General features: G+C 42.0%; 1 protein-coding gene across 1 annotated transcript in view; it reads right to left on the reverse strand.

Moving 5' to 3' along the window:
- The window catches only part of B4GALNT3 (beta-1,4-N-acetyl-galactosaminyltransferase 3), a 397,614-nt gene that overhangs the window by 215,709 nt on the left and 167,352 nt on the right, over positions 1–14,553 (reverse strand). The window contains exon 2 of the mRNA XM_029599934.1: positions 4,587–4,690. Coding sequence (XP_029455794.1) covers positions 4,587–4,690 — 104 coding nt within the window. The remainder of the gene's footprint in view (positions 1–4,586; positions 4,691–14,553) is intronic.

Consider the following 14,553-nt stretch of genomic DNA (forward strand, 5'->3'; position numbering starts at 1 on the left):
TATACACACTCCTTTACGCAATTTAAGATCTCTAGGCAAGGCACTACTTTCCATCCCGTCACCAAAGTCAGCCCCATTTAAATGCAGTCAGGGAAAGGGCCCTTTTGCTAGCAGGGCCAAAACTTTGGAACTCTCTTCCACTTGACATTTGACAAGAAGCAAGCATACAGTCATTCAAGAAAATGTTGAAAACATGGTTGTTTGAACAGGCCTACACCCAGTCAGGATAATCCTAAATTTTATTGACTCTCCCATCACTATTAATTGCATGATAAAGAGTTTTTTAAATTAATGTATATTGTGTTTTTTGAATTTAATAATTGTAATTCATTATTTTGTAAATTTATAGCTTACAATTGATTTGATTTTAAATTTTATTTTATTTAGCAATTTTAAAGGGCTATTTTTCTTAATTTTCCTAATGTTCTTAATATCATTTATATTTTTATTTTGTTTTTTATCTCTATTTTTATTTTATTTTACGTTATTTTTAATATAATTAACTTAACATGTTTTACTGGACAAAGAATAATTGTTTGTCTTCTTTCCTATTTTAAACCGACGTGAGGTTAACACAAATGTTTGGTATATAAAAAATGTTAAATAAAATAAATAAAGTATACCATCTGGATTATTTTATTGACTCTCCCATCACTATTAATTGCATGATAAGGAGTTTTTTAAATTAATATATATCGTGTTTTTTGAATTTAATAATTGTATTTCATTATTTTGTAAATTTATAGCTTACAATTGTAAATAACTCTATATGATGTTAAATTACTACTGTATTTCTCTCTTCTCCCAGTTCGATCATCCTCGTTCATTGTAACTGCAATTTCCTCTGCACAGGTTCCAGTTTTAATGTATTTTGCACCCCCTTGTTCAACTGTAAACCAGCATGATGTGATTGTATCATGAATGCTGGTATATAAAAACCTTAAATAAATAAATATATAAATAAGTTATTGACTACTGAAGATTGGAGCACCAGTGTCACTTTTAATAAGTTGTTATTAGATCATCTACCTTTAATAAAGCCCGTTTTGTCCCTACTAACCACATCTTGTATAACATTATTCAAACATGTGACCAGTACTAGAGCCAAAATTGTAATATCTTGGTTTAAAAGTGAAATAGGCCTGTAAGATTCTGGACATCCCACATCCTTGCCTGGCTTGGGCAAAAATACTAATATTGCTAGATTATGACCACTATCAAAATACCCCCGTCACAAACAACTTGAAACATACGATTAGCTGATCAACCAATGAGACCCCCAAGAGCCTCTAAACCTCTGAGCCAAGCACATTGGGACCAGGTGATTTAGCTAATTGCAGCTGTTTAATAACCAAGAGGATTTCTACATCCTGAATAGGGGCTTCTAGCCTAGCTCTAGCATCATCAGACAATTGTGGTATTAATAGATCTTTAAAAAACACACACTATCTGTTTCTGAGAAATTACCAGCTGTATAGATATTCTTATAGTATTGAACAAAAACAGATAAATCGGAAGTCAGTGTATAATGTTGAGGAGCATGGGTAATCCGAGTTATTAATCCCTTAGGCCTTCTATCATTTCTAACCAACTTGGCTAACAGTTTGCCTGGCTTGTTGCTCCACTGATGTAATTTATATTTATAATACATAATATTCTGCTGCGCTTTGACTGTGAGTACATCATTTAACTCTCTTCTAGTAGTTAATAGCTTCTGCTTGGCAGCTGGTACTAGGTCCCTCATATGCAACCTTTTTAAATTATTCAGTTTCTTAGTAAGAGTGATGATTTTTTTTGTCCCTATCCCTTTTTTTTATTGGCCTGATAAGCTAAGATATATATATATCCCCTTAAGGACAGCCTTGGCTGCATTCCAAAAGTGATGACATCAATTTCCGGTGTCTTGTTAAATTCCACATGCTCCTCCCATTTCTTTTTGAGAAAACTACAAACTGTGTATCCTCATATAACCAAGGGGGCATCCTCTATCGTCTTGATGTCCTTACATCAGAAAGAAGCCCCAAGGAAGAGATAACCATATCATGATTGGACAATGCAATGTTTTCAATAGTACTGTATTCCAATCTAGCAAATAAAAGTTTCTGTAATTAAATATAATCCAACCTAGTATAAATATAATCCAACCTAGTATAAATATGGGAAAATGGGTAAATCCCACCTCCTCTATGTGGGTGGTATGCCAAGAATCAATCATTTGTAATTCCCTACATAAAAACCCTATACCAATGTCAGATTGATTTTATCTTGGAATTTTAGAAGGATTACAATCTATCCTAGGGTAATCAGTAATGTTAGTCACCACCCATAATCACAGCATAATCCTCCCATTCAATAATTCTAGAAACCAATTGAGAGAAAGAAATATGAGAATATTTATTAGATGCATAAACACTCATGAATAACACTTTTAGGCCCTATAGTGTTTCCCGAACAATAACATATTGCCCCTCATGGTCAGAAACCACTCCCTCCTTAGTAAAAGAGAGTTGCTTGCCTATCAATACTGCAACACCCCTTTGGTTGGTTGTGAAAGAGGAATAAAAAGAATGACCTACCCATTTTCTTTTTAATGTTTGATATTCCAGGTCATTTAAATGTGTTTCCTGTAAGAGGGCCACATTCACTTTTTTCCTTTTGAATTACAATAGCGTTTTTTCCTCTTTATCAGTGAATTCAACCCCCGCTACATTAAGGGACCCCCACAACAATGCCTAGACAATCATAATCGTATGATGTTCCATTTTTTGCAGTATACAACCATAATCAGAGTGGAGGATCTCACAAGAGTTTTTGTACTATAAATAATTTAAAGATGAATTTGCAGAAGTTATGTGGATAAAAAATAGCACTTAAGCATGTAAAATAGCATATACATGAGCATATGCTTATTTTAGGAAACCTCAACATACATGCATAAATCAGTGTCCACAAGTAATTTACATTCCAGGGAGAAGTCAAATTTATGTGCATAAGGGGGCAGATTTTAAATGCCCTGCACGCGTAAATCCGGCCGGATTTACGCGCAGGGCCCTCGCGCGCCGGCGTGCCTATTTTGCATAGGCCGCCGGCACGCGCAGAGCGCCGGGACGCGCGTAAGTCCCGTGGCTTTGTAAAAGGGGCGTGTCGGGACGTGTCGGGGGTGTGCCCGGAGCGACACGGCGTTTTGGGGGCGTATCGCGTGTGACGCAGCGTTTCGGGGGCAGTGACGCAGGCGTGGTTTTGGCCCGGGGGTGTTCCAGGGGCGTGGCCGCGGACTCCAGACCAGCCCCCGGGACCGGAACACGGAGCGGGGCTGCTGGCCGGTGCACGCAAAGTTACGCCTGCTGAAAGCAGGCGTAATTTTGCCGACAAAGGTGTGGGGGGGGTTTAGATAGGGCCGGGGGGGTGGGTTAGGTAGGGGAAGGGAAGGGAAGGTGCAGGGGAGGGCGGAGGGAACAGGCAGCGCGCGCTGGGCTCAGCGCACGCAGGTTGCACAAATGTGCACCCCCTTGCGTGCGCCGACCCCGAATTTTATAAGATACGCGCAGCTACGCACGTACCTTATAAAATCCAGCGTACTTTTGTTCGCGCCTGGTGCACGAGCAAAAGTACGCGATCGCGCAAATTTTTAAAATCTACCCCGAGGGGTAGATTTTAAGAAAGTGCGCCTTCCCGTACTTTTGTTGGCGCACCAGGCGCCAACAAAAGTACGCTTGATTTTAGTAGATATGCACGTAGCCGCGCTTATCAGCTAAAATCCAGGATCGGCGCGCGCAAGGCTGCCGATGTCGTGTAGCCGGCGCGCGCCGAGCCGCGCAGCCTGCCGCCATTCCCTCCGAGGCCGCTCCGAAATCGGAGCGGCCTCGGAGGGAACTCACTTTCGCCCTCCCCTCACCTTCCCCTCCCTTCCTCTATCTAACCACCCCCCGGCCCTATCTAGACCCCCCCTACCTTTGTCGGGGGTTTACGCCTCCCGGAGGGAGAAGTAAATCCCCGCGCCCAGCGGGCAGCTAGCGCGCCGAGACGCGACCTGGGGGCGGTTCTGGAGGGCGCGGCCACGCCCCCGGACCGCCCCGGGCTGAAACCACGCCCCCCCGGCCCGCCCCCGAAACGCCGCGTCCCACCCCCAAAACGCCGCGCCGATCCGACACGCCTCCGACACGCCCCCCTCAAGAAACCCCGGGACTTACGCGAGTCCCGGGGCTCTGCGCGCGCTGGTAGGCCTATGGAACATAGGCCTACCAGCGCGCAAGGCCCTGCTCGTGTAAATCCGCCCGGATTTACGCGAGCAGGGCTTTTAAAATCCGCCCCTTTGCGCGCACCCATATACAAGCATATATTGTCACATGCGTGCAGTTTTGAAAATTATCCTTTTAGATTCTACTTTATTCCTCAGCAGTATCACATAAATATTTAAATATCTGCATAATTAAAACTATCAAATGTACTAAGGTATTAATGAATTATGCCAAAATCCACCACACAAATAAGAATTTTGAGATTCTTTAGCTTTATGAAAAGATGAGGAAATAACTCAAGATTTAGTAGTCAAACAGTGCTGGAAGTACTTTTCCTACTGATTTTACCTGATGGTCAGTTTTCTGTGGGTAGTAAAATTCCAGGTTGGGATCCACAGCTGGGATGTTTCTATTAGCCAAAGCTTTAGCCAGTTCACTCCAGCTCCCATACCCTGGACAGGAAAGACAGAGAAAGAAACAAAATCAGATTTCAATAACTTCAACTTAAAATAACAAGAGAACTGTTCCAGCCTCACTTTGAGGCAGAAAATATGAGACCAGATCACAGAAATAAATGTCAAGAAATCTTTTGTGTGTGTGTGCGTGTGTGTGTGTGTGTGTGTGTGAGATAGAATTATGAAGAGAAATATATCACATACATGGCGATTGAAGTGAAATATATTGGTGGTCTCAGTCTGGTTCTTGGTGGACAGATGTTAAAATGTATGTATTTATTTATTTAGTTAAAATCTTGTATATACCGTCGTTAAGTTATTTACCATCACAACGGTTTACAGGAAGGCACATATAGTAAAAAGAGTATTTAAACCAGGTAAAACGTTATAAAAGTGCCAAAAAATGGTTTGGTAACAAAGTGTATTTAAATATACAATTATATGTTGAGTTTGTTTGACTTGTCCTTTTGCTACATGTGTTAAAGTTTACCTTACATGTAGGTCTCTTGTAATTCATATTCTATATAAAGTTATCAGTGAGATGTTGGATTAAAAAAAAAAAATAATAACAACTAAGAACAACGTACACTAAGGGCTGCGTGCTGAGTTTATGATGCTTGCCTTTATTTACTTTCTCCGTTCTCTTTGTAAAACGCCTGTTTAAAAAGCCATGCTTTTAAAATTCCTTTAAATATTTTAAAATTTCACTGTAATCTTATCTCAAGAGGCATTGAATTCCACAGGTTGGGTCCCACTAAATACAATGCTCGTTCTCTGACCTGTGTAAGACGTGCAGTCTTAACTGATGGAACAGTCAGGAGTGCTTTATTTGCCTATCTTAGATTTCTATGTGGCACGTGTACACATAGTGCTGTGTGTTAAGCCATTCTGTTCTATGGGTAACCAATGCAATTCAGCTAGTATTTCAGTAATATGATCTCTTTTCCTTTTACCTGTAAGTATTCCTGCAGCAGAGTTTTGTAATATCTGAAGTGGTCTTGTGGTCATATATTTTAAGTCCCAATAATAGAGCATTACAGTAATCAGTGCTTGCAAAACTTAGTGCTTGTAAGACAGTTCGAAAATTTGTTAGTGTTAATAAAGGTTTTAACTTCCTTAGTACCATTAATTTGGCGTATCCTTCTTTAACTTTGAGTGATATGTGTTGTTTAAGGTTCAGTTCTGGGTTATTATTACGCCAAGATTACGCACTTTCTCAGCTAATTCTACTGTTTGATTGTTTTTAAGTCTTATTGGTGTTTGGATTAGGTTTATATTTTTTCGTTCAAGGTGCAGGAATTCTGTTTTTTCACTGTACCTCTTGTTAATAACCTCAGTGGAGAGTGTAATAGGATTGCTTAGCCTAAATCTGACAAGCTTGGCTAAGGATGTGTGGCCCCTGTGGCCACACAGAGTATGTTAAAGATTGATATGCTATGTTAGTGGAAGATTTTCCCATTATGGGCAGACTGTAAAGGTTGCAGTGAAGTAAAGTGATAAGGTTCCAGTGCAAAATGTTCATTTTTTGGTCAGAAGGTGATACATACAGTTTTTGACAGACAGTTGGGTACATCCCCTATGGGCTTGGTTTTTGGAAAAGGTGATTAAAAACCCTGATTACTCTTGGTCTAGGGGCTTCTCCAGAGTGAACAGGAAAACAGGAGGATGTAGCTGTGATTCTCTCCCAGGGTTATAGGAGGGGAGAAGCAGGAGGTCAAGCAGAGATACTTTCCCAGTGTCTTAAGGAGCTTGAGGGGAATGAAGATCAATGATTGCTGTGTTTGAAGAATAAAGAAACAAGAGTTTTTTTTTAACTCTGGTGGAATTTGCTTGGACCAGGAGGCAAACTGCTGCAGGGCTCGGTTGATTCCTGTCTGCAGAATCAGAGAGATTTCTTCCTTGACCTGATCAGGACATTGTAGTAATTCAATCCGGGTGCATGGGTAAATAAAGAGGGCCAGGGGTAGGCCAAAGAAGAGACCATGTTAATGGAAGAAGTTGTTTTTGTTTGAGAGGAAGAAAAATCTGAATATGGACTGTGATGTCTTTCACTGCTATATTTGCTCGTGCTGTTTCCTAATGTTCGGGCAGTCATTTATTTCATGGCGGTGTCCTTGGCCCAGTTCTATCTTTGTAAGTTATCCTGCCCCATGGCCCAGGAGAGTTTTTTTTTCCCCTCACCTTGGGAAAGTGGGCCCAGAGCTCCTCAAGGCTGGGAAAGTGACCCCAGGTAGAACAGAGGTTATAGATGTAAACAGAATGTAGGCCTCAGTGTTCTCCCACTGATCCTACATCATGTGACTGTTAAACAAATATGGGAAAGGAAGAGGTAAATAACAGATTTACAGGCTCTGTGGTGAGGGAAAGCCATAAGAGAAAACAAACTGTTTTTCACTCTTAGCTATGTTTTGGGAGATTGCATGTCTTTCCCAAAAAGCATAGAACTAATAGAGGCACAGGAGAGCGAGAGAGAGAGAGAGAGATATGCCTGAATTTCTAGAAGTGACAGTGCTGCTTTCCTGGGCCCATTTAACAACAGTAAAGGAAAGTATTGTACTACAGTATTGTTATAACCATTGCTTTGCTCTATTATCTCTGCTGCATTGCTTTCTGAAGCATAACAGAGCATTATAATAAACCTATATCTGGATTTTACAGGTGTACTGACTCGGAGTGTGAGTGTGGTGTGTTTTGTGTCTTGGAGAAGCAGATCTCACCAGTGAGGTGTCAAGAAATACTGGCCTTGTGTCTTATCACCCCCACACAGTAAACCCGTAACAAATTGCCAGGGTTTTAACCAGCAAAGAAACTGAATTACACTCTCACTATTTCACATATATATATACAGACGAAGGTTGAGGCTCACTGACAAGATAACAATGGAAAGTCAACACTGTTACTGTCCACTTTTTACATATTCTACAGAAAAAAGGAAGACTTCCGTTTCCAGTGCTTTTGTTCTGGCATAATTCACAAATGCCACATTCACTAAATGTTAAAACAAATATAAGCAGAAATGGGAATTTTTGAGTCTATATATGGGGTGGGAGAAGGAAGGGAGAGTTTTTTCAATGCGGTGGAGGGGGTTGGGGACAGGATTTTTGTGGTTAGGAGATGGGAATGTATTGGGTGCTCTCGGGACCAGACTGATATCTGACCAGAAAGCTCCTGAATTGGATCTGTTAAGGGAAGGGATGTCAGGTTGTGGGTATCCTGGCAAAATTGTTACTTATTGGAAAGGTTTGTTGACATCTAATGATGTAGGTGTTCGATGGGGGGGGAGAGGAGGGGGGGAGTGTTGATTCTACAAGGGAGAAGAGATATTGGGTATACGAAAAATCAAATGGGTATACTCTGGTTGGTATTAATCATAGGTGGGGCAGGATCAGTTATGTTTTGGAGAGACAGTATTAGTATATCAAGGTTGGTGGTATATACATTATGGGTCCGATTCAGATAGTTTCTCATAATTTAGGGGTATATCGGATCCTATCAAGAGAAAATGAATGCTCCAGTTTCTTAAGAAACTGAAAGCATATATTGTATTCCTTCAGGAGACACATCTTTCTAGAGCGGAACTTAAGAAGCTTAAAAGAAATTGTTTATAACAGGTATGGGTGGCGCCATATAGCTCTCAGAGTAGAGGGGTATGCATATCTTCCAATACAAGAGCTGAACCCTAGGGCAGATATGTGATATTGCATTGTTGCCTTCATGAAAGGAGTTCGGCTTAATTAATATTTATGGGCCAAATACAGATTCCTATCTGTTCTATGGGGAGGTGGTGGATAAGAACATAAGAACATAAGAAATTGCCATGCTGGGTCAGACCAAGGGTCCATCAAGCCCAGCATCCTGTTTCCAACAGAGGCCAAACCAGGCCACAAGAACCTGGCAATTACCCAAACACTAAGAAGATCCCATGCTACTGATGCAATTAATAGCAGTGGCTATTCCCTAAGTAAACTGGATTAATAGCCGTTAATGGACTTCTCCTCCAAGAACTTATCCAAACCTTTTTTGAACCCAGCTATACTAACTGCACTAACCACATCCTCTGGAAACAAATTCCAGAGCTTTATTGTGCATTGAGTGAAAAATTATTTTCTCCGATTAGTCTTAAATGTGCTACTTGCTAACTTCATGGAATGTCCCCTAGTCCTTCTATTATTCGAAAGTGTAAATAACCGATTCACATCTACTCGTTCAAGACCTCTCATGATCTTAAAGACCTCTATCATATCCCCCCTCAGCCGTCTCTTCTCCAAGCTGAATTGGAGACTAATAGCAGGTCTGCTATTAGTGGTGGGAGTTGGTTGGAATGCATGTTTGAATCCTCGGATGGTCTCCATGTTTCACTTGAATGATGTATGGAGAAATGCATACCTTTCCTCTCAGGATTATACTTGTTATTCGGCTAGACATAAGTCATACAGTCATATTGATTATTTTTATATTCTGGGGGGCTGTTGCTTCAGATATCGAATTGTGAGATCTTGAGTAGTTATCTCTCTGATCACCATCCAATTTCTGTTACTTTAAATATGGATGGACAGGAGGGAGGTTTGGTTAGGTGGAGATCACATTTATCTTTGTTGGGGAAAGAGGATTTTAAGGTTTTGAGGCATAGAGTTCTGGAGGATTTTGATTATCATCATAAAGCTGAAGCTTATGATCCTGCTTTACGGTGGAAAACCTTAAAGGTGGTGTTGAGGGGGGGCTCTAATTGGTTATTTGAGTCATCTTAAAAAGTTAAACTTGCGGGAGCAGGAGCACCTCGAAAGGGAGATAATGGAATTAGAAAAGGAACACAAGCATACCTGTTCAACTAGAGTATATCGGACATTACAAGGATTGCAGGATTCTCTTTGTGCACGTCAAGTGGGGAAAATTGAGAAGGCATTAAGATACACTAAGAAAAATATTACGAACATGGGATAAGACAGGGGCATTGTTAACTAGGGTGGTGAGGAAGAGGCAGTCACAAACCCAGATATTTTTTCACCAAGGTTGCAAGAACTTTTATAATTATCTTAGGGATTCACCCTCTTCTATAGGGGATCTAAATGATGCAAATGTGGTATTACTTTATAAACTGAAAGGGGTTGCATTGGACATGGAGTCTTACAGACCTATATCCCTTCTTAATGCAGATGTTAAGATTCTGGCAAAAGTTTTCAGCATCAGATATGATGCCATATTCATAGCTAAGGATCAGACAGGATTTATTAAGGGGAGATGGTCTATTAACAATTCCAGAAGACTCCATTTTCTGCATTGCCAAGGGGGAGGGGGGGTGCAGGTAAGCATAAGATACCTGGAGTTGTTTTGGCATTGGATGCATGTAAAGCATTTGATAGAATTCAGTTGCTATTCCTTTTTCAAGTGCTGCAGAAATTTGGTCTCCCAGAGGAAATTAATAAATGGATTCAGACTCTCTATACTGCCCCTCGGGTAAGTTGATGGTTAATGGTAGGTTGGCAGAAGCTTTTGAGGTGGCCACTGGAACATGTCAGGGATGCCTTATGTCCCCCTTGTTCGATGTTGCTATTGAATCATTAGCTCAGGCAATTAGGGAGAATCTCAGCATTAGGGGGATTAGTGGGGATGGTGTTCAACACAAAATGTCTCTGTTTGTGGATGACCTGCTGCTATATCTGACTCAGATAGTTTGGGTCCAGCCTTAATGCAAGTGTGTATGGGCACAAGTCAGGATATCAAATTAATTTTACTAAGTCAGAAATTCTCTTATTGGGAGAGAGGACTTGGATATCTGGTAGTTTGCGACAGTTGTGGCAGGCTGATGGGGTTTTACATGTTTAGGGATTATAATTTCTTCACATCTCAAGGATTTATTTAGATTACATTATATTCTGTTAACGGCAGTAATTAGGAAGGCTCTTAGAGACTGGGTGGACCTTCACATTTCTTGGTCAGGAAGAAGTAATCTAATATAGATGTGTATATTGCCCAAGCTTTTATATCTTTTTCAACATATTCCATGCTGGATTACCCAAAATATTTTTGATACAATAAACAGTCAGATAGGGAGTTTTATTTGTCAGAATAAGGTGGCACGTATTTGATTATCAATCCTTTGCCTAAATTTTAGGGGGGCATGGGATTACCAGATCTTCAATGCTATTATTGGGCATCCAGATTGATGTATCTATGACATTGGTTTGATATAAATCCTGAGGGCGGGAGGCTTCAAATAGAAAGAGCATATATAGAGGGAGTAGACCTTCCTCTGTTATTAACCTTATCCTCGCCATCTGGGCTGGTTAGAATTCTTCAGGGTAATCCAATTATTTCCCATATGGTGAAGGTATGCAGAAGAGTGACGAAGTACATGGTTATTATGCCATTGGCAAAAAAACCCTATATTTCATATTGTTCTTTTTACCCAGCTATGGCTAATTGAATGGATGTGATATATCTGGCAGTTGTGGAGAGGGGGAAATTGAGGACATGTACTAATTTGGTGCAGGAATATGGTTTAGATCCTCATTCACATAATATAAATTTACAATTAAGGAATTAATTTAATAGATTAAAAGGTGAGGCATGAGCTCCCCGGAATCCAACTTCATTGGACCGGTTTGTAAGTGATCACTCGGTTGAGGGGGACTATAGCACATATGTATAATGATATAACTGATAAGGATGATATCCCTGATAGGGTGGCTTCCATGATAGGAAAATGGAATGATGATTTACAGCTTACATTAGATGATAGTGAATGACATGTTGTTGCGACTGTTGGTCTGCGACGGCCTCGCCCCACCTACCTCACTCTTCTTGCGGCTCCTCCCGCTCACCTCGGACTACTGGCTGCCGCGGCATCTGTCTGCCGACCTCTCCGGTGTCCCCGGCTCGGCTTTGGTGCTGCTTCCCGCCATGCTCCTCCAAGGTACCATAGGGCGTGCGCGCACATGCCGCCCTAATCTTTATTTCCTCGTTGGTGCGAAACTCAGCGGCATCCCCCTGAGATGATGTCACACTGCCTGGATATTTAAGCCTACTACTTTTGCTAGCTAAACGAGTTAGCAACCTGGAACTCTACGGATGGGACTCGCTCTCCGTACCGAAGCTTCTCTGCCACTCCAGGGTTATCTGGAATTCTTATTGCTAATGGGGTACCCGCTCCTCGGGGGCCTCTTCTGCTTCTTTCAGGTGGTATCAGGAAACCGGTACTCAGTCCTCAAGGGCCCATGTTCCCTGAGTCGCTGCCTGCATCTACAACCCTTTCTACTTGGAAGACTTCACTAACAGTTTCCATCTGTGAGTACAACTGCCATCTATTCCACAGTACTGTTTCCCTGGAACCAGGTACTCGATCCTCGAGGGCCTGCCTTCTGTTCCAGTGCCAGACTTCTCGCCTAGTGGAATTGCTGTGTGAGTACAATACCACTGAGTCTCTCTGCTCTAAGGGATCAGGTACTCGCTCCTCAAGGGCCTGCTCTCCCTGTCTCGGAGCTTATCCTATTTTACCTGGGACTCTGTATGTTTCTCACTGTGTACTCGTAACTCTCAGTCTCTTTCCGCTACAGCACAGCCAAGCATAGGATTTGCTGTTCCAGCATCCTATGGGATACTCGCCCAGCCGGGCTCAACATCTACTACTCACTACTGCCACCTCTGGTGGTTTCCAAAACTGTTTAAATAAAGATTCAAATCTGTGTTTGTGTGTCCAGAGTCTAGCCTGACACCATGGTCCCTCACAGGACTGCCTCCCGTGGGCGTGGTCAGCTGCCACAGTGTCCAAGGATCCACCCAAACATCAATAACCATAACATATGTAATATGAGAGGCAACACATTCTATCTCTATTTGTGCTAAGAAGGTAGATCTCATGGTGAAACTGCTACATTGGGTATATAGATGCCCATGTTCTTTACGGCAATTTCTGGTTTGGCTTCTCCATTTTGTTGGCAGGGTTGCGGGACGGAGAGCACCTATATTCACATTTAGTGGTCGTTTCCTTTGGTGTCTTCCTTTTGGGAATATGTGGAACAGGAGACTCGAATGATAATTAAATCCAGGATTTCGCTAACACCTTATTTGGGACTGTTAGGCTATTGGAGAGCTTTGAATGTAAACTTGGGGGGTAGAGATATGATTCTGATTAACCATTGTATCCATGCTGACCAACACACAGTAGTGCTATTTTGGAAATCCCCTTCCAAAATAGCACAGTAGTGCTATTTTGGAAGGGGATTTCTAACATTTTTAAGTGGCAGTCATTGTTAACTGATATTGCTCTTATATTCTCACCAGGGAAAATTGGATCAATATAATCAAATTTGGGGGAAACATTGGCAGTATCTATGTACCTGAGTTGTATGATTGTTATTGTTTGTAAGGTTTTGGGTGGACCCTTGGACACTGTGGCAGCTGACTACGCCCACGGGGGGAAGTCTCATGAGGGGCCACAGGTCAGGCTCAGCTTTGGGACACACAACACAGAGTTATATCTTTTATTAGACAGAGTTGAAAAGCCACCAGAGGTGGCAGTAGTGAGTAGATATGAAGCCCGGCTGGGTTAGGGTTTCTCAGGAGTATGGCTGTGCTGTAGTGGAGAAAACTGAGATAGTGAGTATAGTGGAACATACACAGAGTTCTGGTATAGAGCCTCGTTGGTAAAGTTACTCACACAGCGGTTTCTCCCGGAAGGTAACACAGAAGCTGGAATAGAGGCAGGCCCTACCTGGTTCCAGGGAACAGCTCTGAGGAAATAAAGTTGGTAACTCACTGATGATCTAGGCAGCGGTTTCTTCCAAGCAGAAGAGATAGATTCAGGCAGCGAGTCAGGGAACATGGGCCCTCGAGGAGCGAGTACTGGTTCCTGATAGCGACCTGCAAGAAATGAGAGAGGCCCCTGAGGAGCGGGTACCCCGTTAGGATAAAGTCCAAAAGTTGGAGAGGCAGAGTAGCTAGGTATGGAGAGCGAATCCCATCCGTAAGGATTCCCTTGCTAACTCGAGTAGCTAGCAAAAAGTGTAGGCTTTTTGTATCCGGGATGCGTGACGTCATCACAGGGGGACGCCCCTGAGGTTCGCGCCAAAGAGAGAATAAGAAGCAGGACCACGCGGCGCGCGCGCCGTATGGTACCTGAACAACATGGCGGGATGCAGCACCCAAGCCAGACCGGGGACGCCAGAGAGGACGGCAGGCAGACGCCGCGGCAGCCAGACGTCCATCAACCTCGGGAGGAGTCGTAAAAAAGGTAAGTTGGGCGGAGTGGAGACGTCGGGCAGCGACAGTCGTAACAATGATTTCCCTGAGGTGCTTTGGTGGGGATAGTTATTATTTTTAAAAGGGACTGGAAACTATCTTGTGTATAACAATGTATTGGTTGTTATAATTTTGTGAATGTGTATACTATTTGCTAAATAAATGTGTAAAAAAATTATAAGTAGAATTGTTTTTTAGTTTGATATCTCTTAAAGGACCAACCAAAGATATAATAAAGGAGTCTGGGACCTTCCTTATCCAGCTCTACAGTCATATCTGCTAGAGAGAAAACTCCTGTTTTGAAAACATCTTTTTGACTGGTCCTGTACAAAATATCATGTTCTACAAAGACTCCAGTTTTGAACGGCACCAATAAGGCGACACTAAGTATAAGGCAAGTAATTAACTTTGTTCAATTGGTGTGAAATCCATTATGGACTGCCATGATATACAGGATGGAAATTTGAAGTTATATCAATCACTACCAGGCAGAATGGGGCAGAGCTGCTACCAATGAAAAATAAGCAAATGGTTCATTGCAAAGGCATCATATTAGAATATGTGATGACTAATGGCTCTATAACTGCCCCACATTTAAAGATAATATTTTGTTCACTAAGCAA

This window comes from Rhinatrema bivittatum, chromosome 4, assembly GCF_901001135.1.
Source record: "Rhinatrema bivittatum chromosome 4, aRhiBiv1.1, whole genome shotgun sequence".
Taxonomy (NCBI): Eukaryota; Metazoa; Chordata; class Amphibia; order Gymnophiona; family Rhinatrematidae; genus Rhinatrema; species Rhinatrema bivittatum.